The sequence below is a fragment of the Magnolia sinica genome, chromosome 4 (assembly GCF_029962835.1).
Source record: "Magnolia sinica isolate HGM2019 chromosome 4, MsV1, whole genome shotgun sequence".
Lineage (NCBI taxonomy): Eukaryota > Viridiplantae > Streptophyta > Magnoliopsida > Magnoliales > Magnoliaceae > Magnolia > Magnolia sinica.
Window position 1 is genome coordinate 107,766,872 of NC_080576.1, and position 23,224 is coordinate 107,790,095.

General features: G+C 45.6%; 1 protein-coding gene across 1 annotated transcript; it reads right to left on the reverse strand.

Annotated features, from left to right (window-relative positions):
• Window positions 1–3,340: 3,340 nt before the first annotated feature.
• LOC131243710 (fasciclin-like arabinogalactan protein 4) lies at window positions 3,341–4,747 on the reverse strand. Its single transcript, XM_058243229.1, has one exon. The coding sequence runs from the start codon at window positions 4,669–4,671 to the stop codon at window positions 3,436–3,438; it is 1,236 nt and encodes a 411-aa protein (XP_058099212.1). The 5' UTR covers window positions 4,672–4,747; the 3' UTR covers window positions 3,341–3,435.
• Between the last annotated feature and the right edge of the window lie 18,477 nt (window positions 4,748–23,224).

The window sequence follows — 23,224 nt, forward strand, 5'->3', positions numbered from 1 at the left end:
ACTTACGATTGGAGTCTCCGTGTATAAGTACCGACTTTCAAGACATGACAACATAACGCGAGTATTTCATATCCAAGGGGTTCCAAATCCACGCTCCCAAACAAGCCCTCCCATTAGAATTGTAATAGATGTTGCTGATCAAATGGTCAGGATCATCCAGTCAATGTGATTTTTCAACAATCTTCCAACCACAGTAAGGTCAACTAGATCAACGGTCGTCAATGCCCAATAGCCCTTTCACTTATACAGTCTGACATGCTCTAAAGATATCACGAGCCATCCGTGCCCTCTTACCGTACAAACCATAGAATGTGCTATATTAATCATGGATGGGAAGTAGAGCTGATAAGAATCCAAGTAAAATTCCATGGTTTCCATGGGACGTGGATTCCCTGCTAAACCTTTCCCATGAAGCTCATGCAGTGGATGCTAGGTGGGCCATCACGATGTTTGTGAGAAATCCACCGTCCATCCGTTATGCAAGCTCATTTTAGGACATATGCCTAAAAAAGGAGGCGGAACAAAAACTCAAGTGGGCGACATTAGAGTAAAAATTGCAAAAGAAATGCCTACCGTTAAAACTTTCCTAGGCTCCATCTTGATGCTTATGTTCTATCTAAACCGTCTATTAGGTCGTTACCGCTGAGATGAAGTGAAAAAACAAATATGAATGACCCACAGAAAGCCTACAATGCCACTAGATAAATGTATGACCCACGGGATGTATGCAGGCTATCCAATCCGTCCGTTGTGATTTATGCAGCTATCCAATCCGTCCATTAGAGGCATCACCTCCTATTACCGTCCTCTGCCAAATATCATACCTATGAGACATTCAGGTGGGCCACAACATGGGGAATAATTTGAGAGAGGACGCGCACGGTTGATTTGCAGAGGTCCTGCCTGAATTGGAAAACAAGAAGCTAGGTTTGGTAAGAACGGAAGCCGATTTCCTGTGCCCTCGCGCACATGGATATACCTGTGCGGGGTCCACAGAGATGTCTGTAACAAATCCACACCGTCCATCTGTTTTGAAAGACTACAGTCGGACAGGAATCTAAAAATCAGGGAGACCCAAAACTCAGATGGGCCACACCAAAGAAGCAGTAGGAACGGAAACGTCCACCGTTGAAACCATCCTGGATCTGACCATAATGTTTATCTGCCATCCCAACCGTTAATAGGGTTATTAACACTCAGATAAACTTCTGTCACCCCGGTGTTCAATCCCAAGTATTTCGTGTGGTATGGCCCACATGAGTTTTAGACTCAGGTAGACGGACGGTGTTTCAAAACAGATGAACGGCATGGATTTGTCACGGACAACTGTGGGCCCATACAACTCTCGCACAAGAATATCTCTGTGCCTGCCCGGGGTCACAGGCAATTCGCTTCCGGTCAGAATGTCCTGGATTCGGACTATGCCGCGGATTGCGTGGTGTGCAACACACCATCGGTGTGATAATATGTTAAAATCTGTGGGGCCCACCATGATGCATGTGTTATATCCAGACCGTCTATCTGTCTTGCCAGATCTTTTTAGGTCATGAGCACAAAAATGACTCAGATCCAATCGTAACCGGACCACATCACAGAAAGAAGTGAGGACTGACGGGAAAACCCAGATATCCTTATCCAAAACTTCTGTGGCTCCAAAGAGGTGATCAAAGGAAGGACTTTGATCCACACTCCCACACATATGTGGTGTGGTACAGAGGTTTGGATCTGCCTTAATATTAGGCAACGCTTTGGTGGATCGCCGGATCCACCGAGGTAGGTGGATCCCCGACGGTGGGGCCCTCCGAGATGTAGGTACCTTAAATCCATGCCGTCGATACGTTTTTACAGCTAATTTTATTGGATGATCCTAGATATAAAGCAGATAAAAAAAAACTCTGGTGGACCTTACAACAGGAAACAGGGGTGATTCACCGTTAAAAACTTATCGTGGGCCACAAGTGTTGAATCAAGTTGATATTTATGTGGTCCCTTCATCTAGGTCTTTGTGACCTAATCAACAGGTCGGATGGTAAATAAACATTCCGGTGGCCCCCAAGATGATTTAATGGTAGGCCTTCAATCATCACTGTTTCCTGTGGTGTGGTCCTAATATTTGGATCTACTTCATTTTTGGGATCATGCCGTAAAATAAGCTTTAAAAATGGATGGACGGCGGGGATTTAAGGAAAATACATGGAGGTGGGCCCAAAGTCAGGGGATCCATTGAAGCCGCTCCCCTCAATTTTGGGCTCATGCCCTAAAATGAGGATGGATGGTGTGGATATTAACAGATTCATCATGGTGGGCCCACATAACTTTATCACGTCAACACACCAGGTCGGCGGTGTGATTCCTTACCCCAAAATGGTGGGCCCTCCACTCAAATCGCTTTCCCTCCCAACTTATGATCGATGCTGTGGCCCACCTGATTCACGAATCACCCTGATTTTCGGGCTTTGCAGGAAGCATACGTAGAAACGTCATATGGACGGATTGGATTTCATTAACGCATCACGTGGGCCTCACATCTTAGCAGTACACCACCGTAACTCGCGGTGGTACCAGTACCACGAGCGCGCCTCGAGTGATAGAACACGAGTAACAGGAGATATGGAAAGCTTTTTGGGAAAGATGGATATTTTGGTCATTTTACACTCTTTCTTCCTCTCCGATCATAGTTGCAGAGAGATGGCAGATTTAAGGATGAAAAAAAAAAAAAAAAAACCTCTAAAAATCCTAAAACAGGAAAGGAAATTCAAAGCTGCTTTCTTCTTATGCCAATCTTGCAGAAAGGAAAATGAAAGAACAGAGAATCAAAAGAGGAAATTCTCAGAAAAAGTAAAAAATGAAAACAATGCACATTTCAATCTTTTCCGCTCCCAATCTCAAAGACCCAAAAAAATTAAAATAAAAAATCTATTCTCATCCGACGAGGGAATTTCAAGCTATTTATAGCAATTGATTAGTAAGAAACGGACTTTTTTTTTTCCCTTTTTTTCAAATCTTACAAACAATTCTCAAAAAACCCAATTCAGTTCTTCCCCAATTACTGCAAAAGAGCAAGAAAAATATGTCAAAAGTAGTTTTTTTTTTTTTTTTTCTCTCCGGAATTCCATAAATGATAAATCGTTATAAAAAAGAAAACCCACTTTATCAGACCCATTAAAAATGGATTCTTGCAGCTTAAAAAAAAAAAAAAAACCATTCTCATAGCAACGAATTTCAAGCTCTTTACAGCAACAGATCCGTCAAAAGAATCGCAATTTTTTTTCTAATTCTACAAATTAAAAATTCTCCCACATTATTCCAACAAAACCCAATTCAATTCTCCCCACAAACATGAAAAAAATCGCTGCTTTGCAGCTGAAATTCAATTCAATTCCCGTTCTAAATAAAAATATAAGGAAAAAACAAAACCCACAAAAAAACCCAATTTCATACCATTAAATACAATCCTATACAAAACAGAGCAGCAACAGCAGTAGAAGCAGCTCTTCTATCTCCACCGTCGGATCGAATCACCCCGAATCCGGGCGGAGATGACAACCTCGTCGGCGGAGTCTGCGCCCCCGCCACACCAGGACTCTCCGGCGCCACCCCAATTTCCGGCGGGGCAGCTCCTCTCCCAAGCCCCACCACCGGCCCCTCCTTCCCAAACATGTCCTTCGGCAGCAAAACCCTCGAAACGGCGAAGATGGCAACTGGGTTCTGATCGAAGACTGTCTGCGTGATCGACGCCTGCACAATTCCCGTCCCGATCGCCACCGATCCATTGATTCTCGTGATGCTGAGCGTGAAATGCCCGGCCCCGACATCCTCCGTCGCCAGCGTCGGCTGCACCGGATTCACGATCGACTCCAGCGATCCCAACGGGTAATACGAATGCAAGACGTGGAATTTCAGCACCACCGCCTTCTGCTCCGCTGGAAGCGACTGCAACCGCTCCGTCAAAGGCAATTCAGCGAAAGCTGAGTCCGTCGGCACGAAGACGGTGATCCCCGCCCCCTTCTCATCCGCCTCGAATTCCTCCACCACGCCGGAAGCGATCAGCATCGACGCCGCCACGTTGAAATTCCTCGCGTCGATCAGGACCTGGGTTATGTTCAGGCCCACCGGCGGACGGTTCTCGGACGCCGTGAGATCGAAATTCGGCGGTATCAGCAGCGAATTGACGGTGAAGATGGTGAGATTGTACGGTATGGTCTTGATGACGGACAGGATGGTAGCGTTGGAGGGGGAAAAGGGGGTGGGGGAGCGGACGGTAACGGAGCCGTTAGGGGTGACGGTGAGGTTAACGGCGCCATTAATGTCAGGGGCGCGGCCGGTGGTTTGGAAGAGGGTTGTGACGAGGATGCCATTAGGGGGGAGACGACGGAGGTCGGGGAAGGAGAGGAATTGTAGGAGGACGTGATAACGGAGGACGTCAGGAAGGGAGGAGGGAGACGGGAGGTGGGTCAGATAGGGTGGCCGGAGATAGGTGTTTGGGACGGCGAGGATGGTGAGAGAAGATCGTTGGGTCAGATCGGCGGGGATTTGAGTGGCGGAGAGAAGGGATGTGAAGTCGGACAGATAAGGGTAGGAGGAGAGGAGGGTTGTGATGTTGAGGGCTGAGAGTGGCGAGAGGAAGAAGATGATGAGAAGGGTAGAATGGGAAATGGATGTTGGTGGCATTTTCGTAATTTTATGTGTGATGTTGCAGAGAGAGTGAGTGTGCGAGAGAGAGAGAATGAGAGAGAGTGTAGGAATTGGGATGTGAGGCTGATGATGACGTTGAGATTATTATTATTTATTATTATTATTATTATTTTACCGAGGGTCCTGATGACACTCTTCACAAGTTGAATAGTGTCCTTATGATGCGATTACTGCTAGTGGGCCCAACCGTTTAGTGATCAGAGCCGTTGATAGTTGCGGATCTTGCCGTGGACAATGTGGGATGCGAGTTTCGTATGCTATGTGGGGCCCACCGAGATATCAATGACATATCCACTCCTTCCATCATTTTCACCGGCCTACTTTCAGCCCTGACCTGTTTTGAGGCAGATATAAAACACCGAGTGGGGCACACCACAAGAAGCAGCGAAGCTGCCAACGTTCACCGTTGAAAGCTTTTAAGGGTGATTGTAACGTTGATATGTCATCCGAGCCGTTCACGAAATATTCCCGGCATAGTGCAAAGCTTCCCTAGATGGTTTTTTCTTTTACTGTGGATCTTCAATCCTGACTGCTGCGTGTGTGGCGTTCCCTGCCTGTTTCTGGTTTAAGAAGTGGATTACTTCATTATATTTGTTAGATGCTTAGGATTTTAATTCCACCACGTGTCACTGTCAGATATAAAATTCTTTTAAGTAAATACATGATGTAATAACTTCATGTGTACCACCTAAAAAACTTTATGTACTTATGTTATAACGTGTGTTTTAATCCGGTCGTCTATCAATTTTGACGGCTCATTTTAAGAGGAGAATTAAAAGATTGATGTAGATCTGAATCTCAGATGGACCACCTTATAGGAAAGAGAGGGAAACAAGCATTATAAGGGGCGACAATAAGTTCTTAATAATGGGCACTTGGTCACCACTGTTTCCTGCTGGCAATCACCACCATTTTCTGTGGTATTACTCACTTGAGACTTGGATTTAGGTCATTTATGCGATCACACTCGTAGGATAAAATGGATGGACAGTGTGGATTAAGTACATACGTAGGTAAGTAAATCATATAAAAACAAACAACTTACTAGTATAATTGTTAAGCGCATGAATGATACGATTAGGTGATGCATGATCTTCACACTAACACTCCCTTAACAAAGGACCTCAACTCCTATTTCACATCATGCCAACACTCTCTAGATAAACAACTTTAATGCCTTTTTCGCAAACTCTACATAATATGAGAATATCATTATATGTATGATTAGGCAAGTGATTATTAATCCAAGTTCATACAATAAATTGACAAAGCTAGGATACCATCAGTATATCATAAGTCTCTACCCATGTCACGAGGCTCGATGCAGCCGTAGTAGATCATCACTTGTATCCCTTGATCCATTTAAGGTTTGTTATTTTATGACGACCATAGATAATGTAAGGGTCGCCACCCAAATATAAATACAGTGAAGTTATGACATCAATTATATTTATAATACGGTAGGCTCGTGGCATTCATAAGCGTCTAATGGTCATTATGGGAAGGCTCGTTGGCCAATTTTGTACCAATAAGCCCGGCTCATCTCTCAATTTTTACCAATATAGCAGGCACGTCACTTGAGTGTAAGCCAATAGCTTGGAGACGGTGTCTCATACAACCATACTTGGCTCACGAGTCTTTGTAGGATCATAATGCATTAATAGTTATGAATTTACTCAATAAAATGGTAAGAGTGGTATCGTATATTCATTTGATGGTTATAAATTCACCAAACATAAGAATGATCGAGTTATGCGTTCGACTGATCCTATCAACAAAGAGGGAACCCGGACAAAATCGACATTGGGTGTGAAGCATCATGTGTAGCTCCAACTATTGTCGGTCGTTTGGGTTCAACCTCGAAGGACCATATAAGTCCAGGATAGCCAACCTAAATTGGGTCATCTGCTTACTTAACATTTGGAAGGCTCGATCTATATGACTACAAATTAGATTATCAAATACATGAATAAATCGTAGAACCTCTTAATATATAACATAATGCATCAATTAAATACATGTGCGAATCAGTACTAACTAATGAATATCTGTAACGTCATGTCCAACCACAACAGTGTCATGAGGCGTCCACGTAGGATTTGCCGCAAAATCATTTTTTAAACTACTCATGGTGGGGTACCACAAGTAAATTAACCTAGGATTAGCCTACTAGAGTAGACCAGTCCGGTTATGATTGGACCAAGTGCGGGCCATTAAGCCAGATGCCCCGTTTACACTTAACAACAGCCTGTGCAGGCCATATAGCGGCCAAGGAAGGTCAAAAAAATCTGAAAATTTAGGAAACCGCGGATCTCATTGGGCTTGTTGTCCATCACGGACCCAGTGGGCACCTAGAAATTAATTATCCGCTCCGTTCCAGTGGCACTTGCCAAATGCAGTTCACCCCAGGCCAGAATTGAATTTGACACTTGTAAATAAAACTGAGATTCTTGGCTTTCTACTCGTCGGATATCTTTTACATTTACGGTAAAGGTCTATTATATTTTTCTATGCCCGTCCCAAAAATCTAGAACCCAATCGTGGAATGATGACGGTTGATCGCAAATCGGATCTGTACGATCAAACCCCATATCCGATCGTTCTCAAATTTTGCATGGCCCTTCCTCAGGCCATGGAGCACCTACCCTATAAGTTTGATGACTAGAGGGCCATCAGAACTGCCCCAACAACCAGAATGGACCTCTTAGAGCCATTTAAAGATCGGAGCCATGTGATAGAACCCCGCATCATGTTTGTCCCCAAATTTTGCATGGCCTTTTATAGAGCCATGAGATACCTATAGGCTAAATTTGGTGGCTAAGGGGGTGATAGGGCCTCCCCAAAGCTAAAAGGGGCCCCCACAGGGCCATTTTGGAAAGTTGTTGGAACTTAAGGCCAAAAGGCCCAAGTCTAAGAAATAAAACCCTACCTCCTTATCTCATAACTGCCACCTTTACTACCACCACCAAGGGAGTAAAGAGAGTACAAGGAGAGAAAGAGAGAGTGAAGAAGAGAGAGGGTGGACTTTAGATTGAGTAGGGGCCCAAGGAAACTCAATCTTGCAACTTCCTACCTTTTCTCTAAGAAAACCTCCACCACAACCGTAAGGATCGCTTCCGTTGATCGTATAGGTAAATCCCTCATCCCTTTTCTTGAAGCTCGTGTTGAGAAGGGATTGGCATGGAGTTCTAATATGCAAGTGCTTGTTTTAGGGATTTCAGCCAAACGTCCCAAAATCCACGCTCCTAGGTCGTTTTTTAAGTCTTCAACGATCCATAGGTGCGGACTATTATCCTTAGGTTGCCTAGCACCAATTTTAGTCTGAAGCTAATGATTTTTATTGCTTGGATGATGTATTTGGAGAATCTAGAATAACCCTAGGAAAGACCTTACTTTTGACCTTTTCAATCAACATAGAATAGTTATGAATGTTTGTTGTCCCTCACATGATTAGTATAAATTTGATGATTAATGTTCATGTCTTGTTTGATGCTTGTATGATGTTACCTTATAGCATGCATGATTCATTAATCCTTGTGCATTTGGGTCCTAAGAGGTGTATGAAATGCTTAGCTCTTTCTCTAAACCACACAAAACACATGCACTTTTATTTCACAACACTGTTAGCTTTGTTTGTTGAAAAATCTGATTTTTATGTTAGGACGTATGGATGCATGATAATGCTTATGCTAGATGATAACCCTGATTGTTGGCATGTTATGGATTACCCTCAAATCCCTATGATGGTCAAGAAACTGAGGTGAGAGAAGGTGGCCCATTGGTAGGATTGCCTTGAGGCTAGGCCGGCGGATTTGGGCGAATACTGATAGGTGACAGTAGTTGGACTACATGGGTCGTATGTACCCAATGTCGTCCGTCTTGTACACGCTTGGACTCGTTAGGTCTAGTTCACATATTGACCATTCATGTTTGTTAACTATGTTTACCCACACCTGTATGGAACCTAGAACACCCTTCAACCATTGTAGCCCATCGATAACCAAATTGAAATCGATCCATCGTCTCGTGAGCCAGAGATGGTGGAATGGGACACTGTGTCCGAGCTGTCGGCCTACGCTGGGGTGACGAGCCTTCCCATAGTGACCGCGAGCGATCCCTTTTCTCAGCACTCCCCATGTGCTTGAAGTCGGGGATGGAGAACCCTACGGATCAAGGATCGCGGGGTCTTGACCTCACACGTTGGGGGGCCTTGGCCTCACAACCAGTTTAGGGCATTGATACATGGAGTGTATCAGTTTTCCCAACCGGCTGGACGAATGGAATTAACTAAGAACTCGACTAACATTATCATCGCATCGCACTAGCTAGTAAGGGAGTGTTGTTCATTCGCGATCGTTAGACGGAGTCGCTTAAGAGAGTGTTGTGGCGAGGGCACGCATCATATCATCTATCATGCATATGCATTAATAAGATTAGTCAGGTCTTTGTGAATACTTACCTTTTATTAAGTTCATAATATAATTGATGTTTGTTAAAACTTAAGACTAATAGCACTCATTGAGTTGATCACTCACTCCCACTCTAGAACGGTATTTTAAAACACCAACCAGACTCTCCTGTAGATGCAGGTGATGTAGAGTATGAGGAGCCTGACGGCGTGAGCCTTGAGGAGGAGGATGAGTTGTCCTACTTCTAACTGATGGACGGTTCCCCATCGGTCCAGTAGACGGGATTTGGATCACTGAGCAGTGGACTCAGCCCTATTCTTTTGGACATGACATTCTTTTTGTGATTTTGTTGGGCAACGCCTTGTGCGACCCATTATATATTCTTTTAGACTTGTATATATATTTTACCTCTGTCATTTCAGTAGATTAGATGTGATTGTATTTCATGTTCCAAGTAATTCCCACACTGCGCATTTAAACCTGACTAAACGCAAAATAATAAAAATCAGTTATAAATGATACTCGGGAACTTAGGAGTCGAGTGTATGCATGACCCCCAATTTCCAGGGCATTACAAGTTGATATCAAAGCAACGGTTTGGAATTAATTAGGTCATGGGTCATGAACTCATTAATGCATCCGCTGACTTAGGAAGGGACATAATAGCGATACTGAAACGTTGGGAACCACCCCGGACCCTAAATCGACAAATCTTAGAGGGAAGGTGAAACTTCCAATGAGTTAGGATCGGGGAGCATGAGAGTACAGGGTCTCTAAGAATCGGGTCCAAGAGTCTTACAGCGTATCGGCTCATTGATAGAAACGAGCCAAAAATCGTAAGATTTGACGGTTGAAGCCATCGTCCTAGACTAAATGGGGTAATACCGGGCCGAACTTGATGGTTCCGACCCATTCAGGGATAAATACATAGGGGTGAACGAGAATTTACATAAATTATAGAAACGGTGGAAAAAAATTGGATTTTTGTAACACCCCGGTTTTTAGAACCCGAGTTCACGACTCGGATTCTAAGAACCCAGGAGTTAGCTATTGATAACGATGATCAACCAATAAATCAAAGTGCGACATAGCGGAAATGAAAATCATGTCATAGATATGGCTTCAAAATAGGAACAATATTCGGGCCCACCCAGCTGGGGGCCACTTACAAAACCTCAAGTTTCCTTAAAACCCGAATGTACTGAAATAGAATAGATGACTAAACTACTGATTCAGCCCGTAGTAGGTTGCCGCCTCCTGCTGCAACTCATCATACGGCTCCTCCTCGACGGCCACCGCCTCCAGACCTGCCTCGTCCTCGACGTCTCCCGTGCCTGCGTCCTCTGTACGGTTGAATATCGATGAATGAGTGGCCAGCTCAGTGTGATCTCCCCTCAAGATTACACACCGCCGTCCTAAACAAGGAATAGCATAAAAGCACACAGATAGTCCAAAACATAGTATATGCAGTCTTATTAAATGCATGTATGCATGAATGCAATCATCGACCCGAGTAAATCATCCGGACGGTCGGTGCCCCAGGAAAAATATCCAGACAGGCAATGGGGTCGTCACCCATGGATGTGACTGGTCGTCAGCGCAACACTCAGCGTAATCGCACGGGCATGAGGATCCAGGTCATCATCATAAATCGATCGGCTGGTCATTAGCGCAACACGCAGCGTAATCGTATGGGCATAATGATCCAAGCCGTCGTAGTATGCTGTGTATGCATGATTTGCCAGCCTATTATTAGTCCAATTTCAATCAGCCGTTTGAATAAGCTCACGGTCACTACGGGGAGCGCAAGGCCCAGCGTAGGCCGACGGCTCGGGCATAGTGTCCCATTACCACCATCCCTGGCCCATGAGAATACCGTCTTAGGGTGTGTGTAGTGCCCACTAACATGTGGTCATTCAATTCAACATAAGGGGGCCACCACCAATGCCGACTGGGTATGAAACGTTGAAATCATCAAATGTGGTGTTTAAAACATGACGGCATGAATGATACAAAGACGAGTAAACAGCGGTATTTAGAAATGTTGTAAAGTTCATCCCGAGTCAATTAGGTGAAATCCTACATGGATGGTATACCCTATGGTCAACACCACAACCAAAACCTCCATGTCAAGGACCTACATAGATCACAACAAGTCTAATTACACCTCAAGCACGGACTCTCCTTTGATAGGAATTCCTATGGAGAGATTTTACCAATATGTGTGTCATAGCAACATGTATCACAATTTTGAAGGGAAATAAGGAACAACAACTGAAAACGCATAAGATAAACGACCGGATTATTCACTTAGGCAGTACAAAGAAATAAATATTCTAAATAATGGTAAGCATGAGGATTATCATGTTAAACAGATAAATCAAGTTCCATACACGATTCATCATTAGTCTAGTTAACCATTTACACCACTAAAACTACTATTTCTAGTCTAGTTAGAGATGGAAAGCTTAAGGGGAGGAAATCATCACCAAACAAAGCGTAGAATGCTCCTAGAGGTAGGTTTCCTTAAGAAGATGGTGAATTCCTACCACTCACGTAACTCCCTGTACAATTTCATTCATATTAGGTAGTGAGTCACAAAGTCATATACGTGGGAATAGGTAGGGGAGGTTGGAAAGCCCATCAGAGTATACACACGTATATATATACATTGCATTGCATATATATTTAATGAAATTTTAGGATGCAAACGTCCAGCAAGTGGGTGTTCATTGACGGTTGGCCCGGATGCAATGTCCTTTGATGGACAACCAAGAACTTCACAGCCCGGTGTTGCCCTCGTCGATGCAACCCACCAACAGTTGGTGTGTGGCCTACTCACATGTATGCTGTGACCCAACTACTTGTACGGTGTGCGGCCCACAGCCTTGTGGTGCGGTCCATCTGATAGATGGCATAAATGAAGCACACAGCGCGTGGGACCCACATAATGGCTGATGTGGATGCAGCAACCGCTGCGATCAGGTGGCGTGTTGGCCCACCGTCCAGGTAGTAGCAGTTGGGATAAAACATGTGCTATGTGGTGGGTACCCACCAGCTGTTACAGCCTACTAAGGACTGGCTAAGGGGCCCCATAATGTTGCTGACATCCACACACCTTATCTAATTGGTGGGACCTACTGCACAGGTCGTGCAGATAAAATACATGTATCATGGTGGGGTCAACATGTGCGGCCCACCATCGCAAAGACGGGCTCGTCAAATGGATGGATGGCTCAGATGGAGCACGTCCATCAGTGGTGTACCCCCACGTAAATGTGGGGCCCACATATAATTCATGTGTGTATTACATACATACACCTGGTGAGTCCCACTTAAATGTGGGGCCCACATAGTATATTCATGTACTGGAGGATGCTCCAGTCAGTCCCAATAGGTGGGGCCCGTTATGGTAGGGCCCACCTGGAATTTACTTTGGGCCCAGGCAGCCCCAAAATCCTTGGCCAGTTCCACGGTAGCTTACTGGGCTGCAGCCCACCTGGGATTTATACAGGGTGAGGCCCACCAGCTTCATATGGTGGCCCATGGTCTGCAGTTGGCCCACATGTAATTTGGTGGAGCCCAACATCGGACAGTCCACCAGCGTTTTACGTGGAGACAGCAACATCTGCTGCGCATCGTTGAAACTGATCCCGGCTCATGCTTTTTAGCTCAATCACGGTCTGATCCTGGCCGCTGTTTCTCAACCCACGTTGGCGTCCAACTGGCGGTTCGGTGGCCACCATTTTCACCGTAAAAAAACGGCCCAACCCATAGCCATTGCTTGGCTTGATTTCTTTGTTTGGAAGACAACCATTGCTTGGCTTGCTTTTAACATAAAACAGAGCTCCAGTTTGGCTTCGATCCCAGCCATTGTTTGGCTAGATCCCGGCCCGAAATAGAGGCTTTGGCCGGGTCGGATTTCAGCTCGGAACAGGGCCATTAGTTGGCTTAGTCCCAGTCCAAAACAGAGACCCAACATCACTACTTCCTCAGTCCGTCCCACAGCCATTGATTGGCTTGGTCCCGGTCTGAGACTGGGTTGTCTTCCAGCCTAGCTTTTGGTCTGATTTTAGCCATCACTTGGCTGATCTCTGACCCGAACTATAACCACCGTTCGGGTGTGTTCCAAGGTGATTGGTCGACCTTGCTGTCGGATCGAGTCACGGCCACTATCTGAGCTGGCTTTGGTCCAGGCAAGCATCACCCACAACTAGCTAATGTTACAAGGAAAATGAGAAGCAAACAAAAGGAAAAGCTACAAGGAAAATGAGAAACGAAACAAAGGAATATGTTTTTCCCCTGGAACAGTTGCAACCTGTCTCACCTATGCTAGGACAGGGGGTCTGCTTCCCTATTTCCCCTTTCCTCTCTTTCCTCACTCATTCTCTCTTGCTTGTGGTGCTACTACGAGTCCACACTGACCCGACTCAGTCTGGTTTTTCCCCATGGCTGAGGCGGTGCAGGGTGCACTGAGTTCACCCTCTGCTCACGGCCACACCCTATCTCTCTTCTATCTCTCTTTCTCACCAGCCTGTGAAGCTACAATCCCAACTGATCCGACTCGGTCCGAACCTCACACGGACTGAGTTGGAGCAGTGGAAACCGAGACCACACAGTCGGCCCACTCTCTTTTCTTCCTCTACTATCTCTCTCTCTCTCTCTCTCTCTCTCTCTTGGAGCAGTTGAGGCTACAGGGACTATTTATAGAGAGAGGGGGAGGGCACCAATGGCTAGAAGTGTACTGACCGTGCACGGCTGGGATCTGAGATCAGATGTGCATGGGGTCCATCCATCCGTTTGGATGAAAATCTGACCTTGAGGCCTACCAGAAAAGCACTCTTTCAGATCTGGTGGGGCCCATCTTGTCGTTTCGTATGTGTTTTCAGCGGGGAAGACGATCCGATCTTTAATGGCGGATCATCATTTAACGTGCATGGGCACGATCTGATCATCTGGTCGGTCCAGATGGGACACAGGATTAGCGTGGGGCCCACTTCTCGTGTCCCAAATGCCCATCTCCACATATCTCACGAGAATCTCCAATTCTTGTGAGATAGAGCTCGAGTTTTTGTCTCCGCTTTGTCTCGCCTCGCACCATCGACAGGGATGGAGCCACGTGTCCCCAGGAACGGCTACGAGAGCTTTCGTATTTCTTTCCCGGAGTGGAATGCCGCTCCTAGCTTTTTCTTACACGGCCCTTGCCCGACCATTTCTGGAACAGAGAGAGCACGCCTCTCCTTAGAAGTTGGATGGCTGAGATGGCGCCATCGGGCCGATCCTGAACCGTCCAAGTAATCCCAGATGGGCTCCATACAGCGGATTTTTGTCACATGTAGTACAATGGACGGTGGTGACTCATCTTTCTCGTCCGTTTACAACGGCCCAAAAGGCTATACGGTTTTGTTAAGCCGGGCCCCTTGGAGAAAATGAATAGTCCAGATGGCTCAGAAAGTGGCTAGGGTGGGCCACTTAGAGGTCTAAAGATCCATCGTTCAAAAAGGAAAATGGCAGGAAAAAATGCCATTTTCCGATTTTTCGAGAGAGGGTCGGTCAAAGGCCGTTTGACCGACCCCAAGGTTCCAGCGCACGTCGTGTACATGCACTCTCAATGTACACGCACTGCGTGGGGACCCAATGGGACGTTAGTGCTCCCATCCACACCGTCCATTCGCACTGGGGGACTCTTACAGGGGTCCCCATCGATTTTGGGCTGATGGTGAGGCCCAGGTGGGCCGCTACACTCCTCCTTAGGCTATTATTGGCCCAAATAACACGACCCGACGATCCAATGGGTCTGATATTTATTTTCAACAGTTAATATCACATACTGGTTGTGATGAAGGTTTGATTGCCACTAAAAAATCCTCAGACATTGGAGATAAGTGTGTCATAGCAGTCTTCCATTAACATAAGTGTTCTAATTTAAAGTGTTTAGGTAATCTCACCCTCTGTGTGTTATGGGACGCGTTCGGGCACCTGGAGGACCTGGATGGATGACTTTAATTTCAGTTGGAACCTCCATCCTACATGGACCGAGTTCAAGTCAGCTGATTAATCTAACTTAACGTTAGTTGATGTGGGTTTACAAGGGTAACACCCGAGTACCAGAGGTACGGGGTGTTACAAATTTGGCCCCTAACCGGGGGGAATCTCGCTAAACGAATAGGACCAACACGTAGATCAGTTTCTTCTACCCCAAATTCATATTTGGTACTTCCCCGGGAGCCTTATCAGCGCTCGGGAACTAGCAAACCATGTGGACTCTATTGGGAAAATGCCGACCGGCGCCGCCGGCGACCGACCATCCAGCGGGCCGGCGCCATAACGCCCACGGGCACAACCAGTGCCAGATCGTCTAGGGCCTCGGCACCACCGCACCGGGCAGGCGCAGCCAGTGCCCGACCATCCAGATCCTCGGCGCCACCGTGCCGGGCGGGAGTAGCCAGCGCCCGACCTTCCAGCAGGTCGGCGCCGCCAGCGCCCAACCCCCAAACTGTTATCCCCTCTCCATTTGTAAACTACACACATGTGGGGCCCATTTTTCTTGCAAATAAAGGGCCAATAGCTTCATTTTACTTCCATTTCACTACCCTTCATTGCTTCTAAACCCTAAACCTCTCCCTCTCCCATTCTCAAAACCTAAATCCCTACGCCCACCATCTTCTTCTTCACTCTAACCCATATCAAACCTCATTCTCTCAAACTCTTCTCAACCTCATTTCTTTCACTCCTCTCTAATCACTCCTCAACTTCCATTCCTCCAATCCATTCTTTTCCTTAAACTCATCCTCAAATTTCATCTCACTCAACATGTCCAAATCCATTCCCAAATCCTACATTTTCAACCCATTCTAACCATTTCTCAAATTTCATCTCACTCAACATGTCCAAATCCATTCCCAAATCCTACTTTTTCAACCCATTCTAACCATTTCTCAAATCTCATTTTTCTTAACTCATTTTCTAATCTTTTCTCAACATACATTCCCCAAATCCACTTCAACTTTCACCCACAAATCCCCTTTCTTCAAACCCATCTTCTTCTTCACAACTCCCAAATCCATTCTTCAAATCCCACTTCAACTCTCTCACTGTCTTATCCACAAAACCCACTTCAACCCCACTCCATCCACCCATTTACTTTAAAAACCCAACACCAATCCTCTTCACTCTAACCCATCTCAAATTTCATTTTCTCAAAACCCATTCCAACCCCTCTCAAATCTCATTTCCATAACTCATTTCCTAAATATTTCTCAACTCCCATTCTTCAAATCCACTTTTTTTAACCCATCTAAATCCCACATTTTCAACTCATCTTCAAATCCATCTCACTCAACATTCCCTAGAACCCATTCATAAACTCCTCTCCCATTACTTTAACTCCTTTCTCCAACCCCATGGGGAAGAAGAGATCGACTCTCGCCAAGCCGGGACCGAGCTGAGAAAGGCGAAGCAAGCAAAAGGCCGATCTAAAGGTGAAGACGGTCTCAGAAGTCCGATTCAAGTGCCGAAATGATTCCCAAAGAGGGCTCGAAATCCAAGCCTCCCAACCGCCCATCAAAGATATGAGAAATTTTCGCGTATGCAGCGTCACCTTCGAAGCCTCCGTGGAGGAGCATATGTTTGATGAGTACGTCATACTCGACCGGCTTATGGATAAAGAATGGGGCCCAATATTCTATGGAGATTCCCAGGCAGATGAAGGACAAGTTAGGCCTTTCTACGTGTAGATCAGAAACCTTCAATTCAAGCCCCTGGGCCTTGATGTCATAGTGGGTGGCAAGAGGTTCCAATTTGGGGTGGAGGATATTGCCGAAGTACTGGGAGTGCCACGAGGTGAGGTACAGATTGATGAAGGAAATCTAGATACGAGTTAAGCCTGCAATGAGCGGACCCGCTTTTTGTGTGGTCGGGTTGCGCAGTGGAAGTGAGGGGAGCGAGGGAAAGGTCTGAGCTCAACCAACTTGACCCCAGAGTATCGAGTACTTCACCGCATTTGCACCCATAACGTGAACCCGAGGCTGATAAACTGCACCGAATGCTCCTGCTATATGATGGTGTTTTTATTTCAAGAGGGACAGGGAGCAGATGTGTGCCTCCCCAGCGTAGTACTCCACTAGATTGTGAGGGCTGCAAGAGCGACGTGGAAGAGGCCTTCTATTTGTTCGCCTGGTCTGCCGGTTGGCCCAGTAATACGGAGTGGGCGGATCAGATGGAAATCCTGTACCGACACAGATATTGGGCGATGATATATTAAACAAGATGAGAATAGGCCCCAAACAGCGACAAACCCACATCAACCAATACGAAGACCCTGACGAAGAAGACGAGGAAAGGGATGGAAGTGACGAGGAAGAAAAAGAGGATTAGTATGAAGCTGAAGAGACGGATGGAGCTAAGGAAATCGAAGCAGTCAGTAGGGAGCCACTTACCATCCCAGATATACGCGACCGCTTTGATGCGCTCAAGGCGGAGGTAGAAGAGATCAAGGAGAACCAAGCCAGACATCAAGCGAAACTAGAAAAATGGAATAAGAAAATGTATCGGGCTATAAAAACCCCGATCTGCTGCACCAAGGGGGAGGAAGCACCCCCATTCTCGTCTGACTCAGAAGAATAATAGATTAACTCTACGAATAATTAGTAGTTTGCTTTATGTCGGTTAGGTCTAACTGCATGTATTGAGGGATAGTTTGGACTTTTGCTTGACTAGGTTGTATTTTTCCTTATGTTCAGAATATTTAGAGATATATGTAATCCATGCTGTAGGATATAACGGGCTATATAAATGGCATTTTGGAATGTTGCTTCTTATGCAACAACAACAATAGATGTTAGCTGCTATGATGGGAACCATAGCACACAACATGGGGGTGCAACAACCGGAACCACCCGCCATGGCCGCGCCCGCTACCAACACGGGTAACTTATTTGAGCGATTCCAGAGGTTTAGGCCGCCCACTTTCGCCAGCACCCACCGCCCAGAAGAAGCGAAATATTGGCTCAACCGAGTCACCAAGCTGCTTCGGCCTCCCCACTGTTCTGAAGCGGAGAGTGTCAAACTCCTTTCTTACCTCTTTAAGAAGGAGGTGGACTTGTGGTGGGAAAGTATTCTTCGGACCCTCGCAGAGAATCATGTGTGGACATGGGAAGAGTTCGAGGCCCACTTCAATCAGAAATATCTCCTACAGACATACCGACATAAGAGAGAGAGAATGAATTCTTACGCCTCCAACAAGGAGGGATGTCTGTGGCGCAATACGAGAATCGCTTCACCGAACTGTCGCACTACGCTTCCCATATAGTCGTTGACGAGGCGATTAAAATGAGGCGATTTACTGAGGGGTTGAGGCGCAGCATTCGCTTAAAGATATGTTATGTTAGCATCAGAACATATGCCGAGCTCGTTGAGATGTCGATACGGGCAAAATAGGATGAGGAGCGTGTCTCACGGACTCGTTCACAGCTGTGACCACGAAGCAGGATGGTGGGACCGTCCTCTTCTTTCGCTGGGAAAAGGTCGCTCCTGAATTCTCCGCCTAGGCTAGCTGTCATACCGACTCCTTCTACATGACCTACCCAGATATGCAACTACTATAGGAGGATCGGTCACTCTGAGCTATACTGCTTTACGAGGATGAGGGACCTCGGTTTCACGCCCCCACAGCGCATCAATAGACCCCCACAGTAGGCCTTGTAGATTTCTCCTCTACGGACGATGGGGCCTAGCCAGCAGCTCTGTCGTCCTCATCTACCTCAAGTTAGGCCGCCACAATGGCATATGCAGCGACTGAACCTCACGCAGCAAAATCGGGTCCATGAGTTAAAGCAGAGGGCCATGATGCAGTCAACGTCACTCCTAGGGCCTTTAAGATGACAGCCCACATACAAGGTACTCTCATATTTCTTTTAGTAGACACCGGGTCCACTGCTTCTCTTATATTGCATGCAATCGTCAAACATCTAGGACTACGCCCTACCCCCTTTGTAGAGGTAAAGATCATTGCTACCGCCGATCCTTATTCAGAAGCAATAAAGATATGTCGTGATTGCCCCATAGACTTGGGATGCAAGGTGGTGTTCGTGGAATTAATAGTGACCAAGATCTTCCATTATGACGTCATCCTGGGCATGGACTGGTTGATTGTGATGAAGGTGAAATTTGACTGTGACACTCTATCAGTGAAGATATATGAGGGCGAAGGCGCCTCCTACACGTTTTCGGTTTAGGTAAGCCACAATCGTAAAATTTTATTTTATGCTTCATTGGAGGAAGGTTATAATGGACCCTCGATAACATGCACACCCGTGGTCCAAGATTTTTGAGACGTGTTTAAGGTCATACCTGGACTTCCTCCTCGACGTGAGATAAACTTCACGATCGATCTGACTCCGGGTGCCATGCCTATTTCCTTACCTACTTACCGCATGCCCCCATGTAAGATGGAAGAGCTAAGATTTCAAATTGACAAATTGTTATAGTCAGGCTTTATCCGACCTAGCGTATCGTCATGGGGAGCCCTGGTCCTATTTGTGAAGAAAAAGGATGACTCATTGCGATTGTGCGTAGATTACATGAGATTGAACCAAGTGACAGTTCGAAACAAATACCCGTGCCGAGAATTGATGACTTGTTCGACCAATTAAGGGGTGCTCAATACTTCTCAAATATTGATCTACAATCAGGGTACCATTAGCTGCAAGTCAGGGACGGAAATATACAGAAAACGGCCTTTAAAACCTGCTTTGGACATTATGAGTTCCTAGTTATGTCGTTCGGGCTCACCAATGCTCCGGCGGTATTCATGGATCTCATGAACAGAGTCTTCAGGCCATTCTTATACAGATTCATCATCATATTCATCGACGACATATTGATTTATTCAAAGAGTCGTGAAGAGCATGCAGAACATCTAAGAGCAGTCCTGGAGACACTGAAGAAAAATCAACTGTTTGCGCAATTTAGAAAATGTGACTTCTGGAAAAAGGAGGTCAAATTTCTGGGACGTGTAATGTCCAAAGAAGGAATATCTGTGGATCTTGCCAAGGTGGTAGTTGTGTAAGATTGGAAGCAACCAAAATCGATTACGGAAGGTTCGTGAGAGACTTTTTAAAGATAGCCAGGCCACTATCCCAGCTTACACGGAAGGACCTCAAATTTGCCTGGAATGAGAAGGTGGAGGCGATCTTCTAAGAGTGAAAAGATAAACTGACGTCGGCACCTGTGCTTGTACTACTCGAGTAAGCGGTTAAGTACACCGTCTACACTGACGCCTCTCGTGTGGGCTTGGGTTACATACTTATGCAGAAGGACAGGGCAATCGCTTACGTATCCCGACAGTTAAGGAAACATGAGAAAAACTACCCTACACATGACCTCGAACTCACAGCGGTGGTACTTGTGCTGAAGATATGGAGACACTATCTCTATAGTAAAGAATTTGAGCCCTTTTGTGACCATAAGAGCCTCAAATACATCTTTACTCAAAAGGATCTTAATATGAGACAGCGTCGCTATATGGAAACACTTAAGGACTTTAAGTTCTATGTCTTGTACCACCCTGGGAAGGCCAATTTGGTGGCAGACGCCTTGAGCCACAAGAGGGCGCTCGAATTTACAGCCCTGCTAATGGTGAGAGAATGGGACATAGTGGAATTTGTTTGAGACATCGACATGAAACTAACCATGGAGGAACCGTACGAGGTCATAGCCCACATTCAGGCTCAACCAATGATTAACAGTAAAATCATTGAAGCCCAAAAGGGCGTTGAGTTACTGGAAGGGATAAGAGAAAGAGCAAGGGATGATGTGGAGTCCGAGTGGAGGATCAGTGCCGATGGGGGATTGCGGTACCGAGGCCGCCTTTGTGTCCCAAATCTTTAGGTACTACAAGAAGAGGTCCTAAATGCCGCTCACAACTCCAAGTTGGCGATGCATCCTGGTATTACTAAGATGTATCAGGATCTAAGGTGAAATTATTGCTCGGACAACATGAAGAAGGAAATAGCGGAGTATGTGTCCTGATGCCTCATATGTCAATAGGCGAAAATCGAGCACCACCAACCGCCTGGCCTTTTGCAACCCATGCCCATAGCAGAATAGAAATGAGACTTCATATCAATGGATTATATTTTCGGTTCGCCCAAGACTAGGAAGGGGCATAATTTTATATGGGCGATTGTGGATCGGTTAGCCAAATCAGCCCATTTCCTGCCAATCAAGACTACTTGTAATGCTCTGAAAATTGGGTGTCGTGCATACACTCAACTCCTGAGTTCTTGAGTATCACTTATAACCAATTTTCATTAACATACGTTTAATCAGGTTTAAATGCGCAGCCTAGAATTTCATGGAACATGAAGCACAACCACACAAGTCTACTGAAATGAAAGAGATCTAGTATATATATAGGTCCAAAAAAATATAAATGAGTCGCACAAGGCGTTACCCAACAAAAATCACCAAAAAGAATAGTATACATAAAAGAATAAAGTCGAGTCCACTACTCAGCGATCCAACGTCCCATCTACTAAGCCGATGAAGACCCGCTCATCAACTGGAAGTAGGAGAACTCATCCTCCTCCTCGAGGCTCGCATCGTCGGGCTCCTCATACTCAGCATCACCTGCATCTACGGGCGAGTCTGGTTGGTATTTTAAAACACCGTCCCAGAGTATGAGTGAGTGATCAACTCAGTGGGTGCTATTAATCTTAAATTGTAACAGACATCAATTACATTATGTACTTAATGAAAAGCAATCATTCATAAATACCTAACTAATCTTATTAATGTATATGCATGATGGATGATATGATGCATGTCCTCGCCACAATACTCCCTCGAGCGACTCCATCTAACGATCGCGTATGACTAACACTCCCTCAGAGCGACCTCGACTGCCGAGTCCCCAACCTAACTAATGCTATGCGATGATAATGTTAGCCAAGTTCTTAGTTAATTCCATTCATTCAACAGATTGGGAAAACTGATACACCCTACATATCAAATGCCCTAAACTGGTTGGGAGGCCAAGGCCCTCTAACGTGTGAGGCCGAAACTCCGCGATCCTTAATCCTGTCGGGTTCTCCATCCCCGACTTCAAGCACATGGGGAGTTTCGAGAAAAAGGGATCGCTCGCGGTCACTACGGGGAGGCGCGTCACCCTAACGTAGGCCGACAGCTTGGACACAGTGTCCCATTCTACCATGCCCGGCTCACGAGGGGGTGGATCGGTTTCAATTTAGTTATCGATGGGCTACAACGGTTGTAGGGTGTTCTAGGTTCCATACATATGTGAGCAAGCAGGGTTTATAAACAAGGTTAGTCAGTAAATAGGTTAGACCACATGAGTCAAGCAAGCACGTGACAGACGACATCGTGTACAAGAGACCCATGTAGTCTAACTACTGTCGCCCACATGCACTTGCCCAAATCCATAGGTTTAACCTCAGGATAGGCCTACCAACGGGACCACCTTCACTTTCCTCATTTTCCTAACTAACTCTAAGGTTGATGGTAATTCATAACATGCCACAAACATAGTTATCCTCTAATATAAGTGAAAACATGCGTCCATAACTTTCGACATAGAATCTCAATTTCTCTACTAAGCAAAGCAAATTATGAAGTGAACTAAAGGTGCAAGTGTATTGTGTGGGTTAGTGAGGAAGATAAGCATTTCATACATCGTACGAACACAAGTACAAGTGTTAGTGAGTCATACATGCTATATAATACATCGTATATGGATCAACAAGTCATGGGCATGCAACCATTAATTTCCTACCCCATCATGCGAGAGGCAACAAACATACTATAAGGAACATCACACACGAATCACAAGACATGAGCATACAATGTTAAATTCCTACCCAAACATGAGAGGCAACAAACATGCCACAACTATTTCATGTTAAATTTATAGAATCAAGGGTAAGGTGCTTCCTAGGTTTCTCTCTAGATCCTCCAAACACCTCATCTAAGCATTCAAAATAATTAAACTCATAATAAAATTGGTGCTAGGCCACCTAAGGTTAATAGTCTGCACCTATGAATCGTTGAGAGCTCTAAGAAACGATCTAGGGTTGCCAAACTCGTGGTGGATTCGTAGAGAT

Bases quoted from the DNA above. Each gene is read 5' to 3' on its own strand.
- LOC131243710 (XM_058243229.1), bottom strand. From the start codon at position 4,671: ATGCCACCAACATCCATTTCCCATTCTACCCTTCTCATCATCTTCTTC.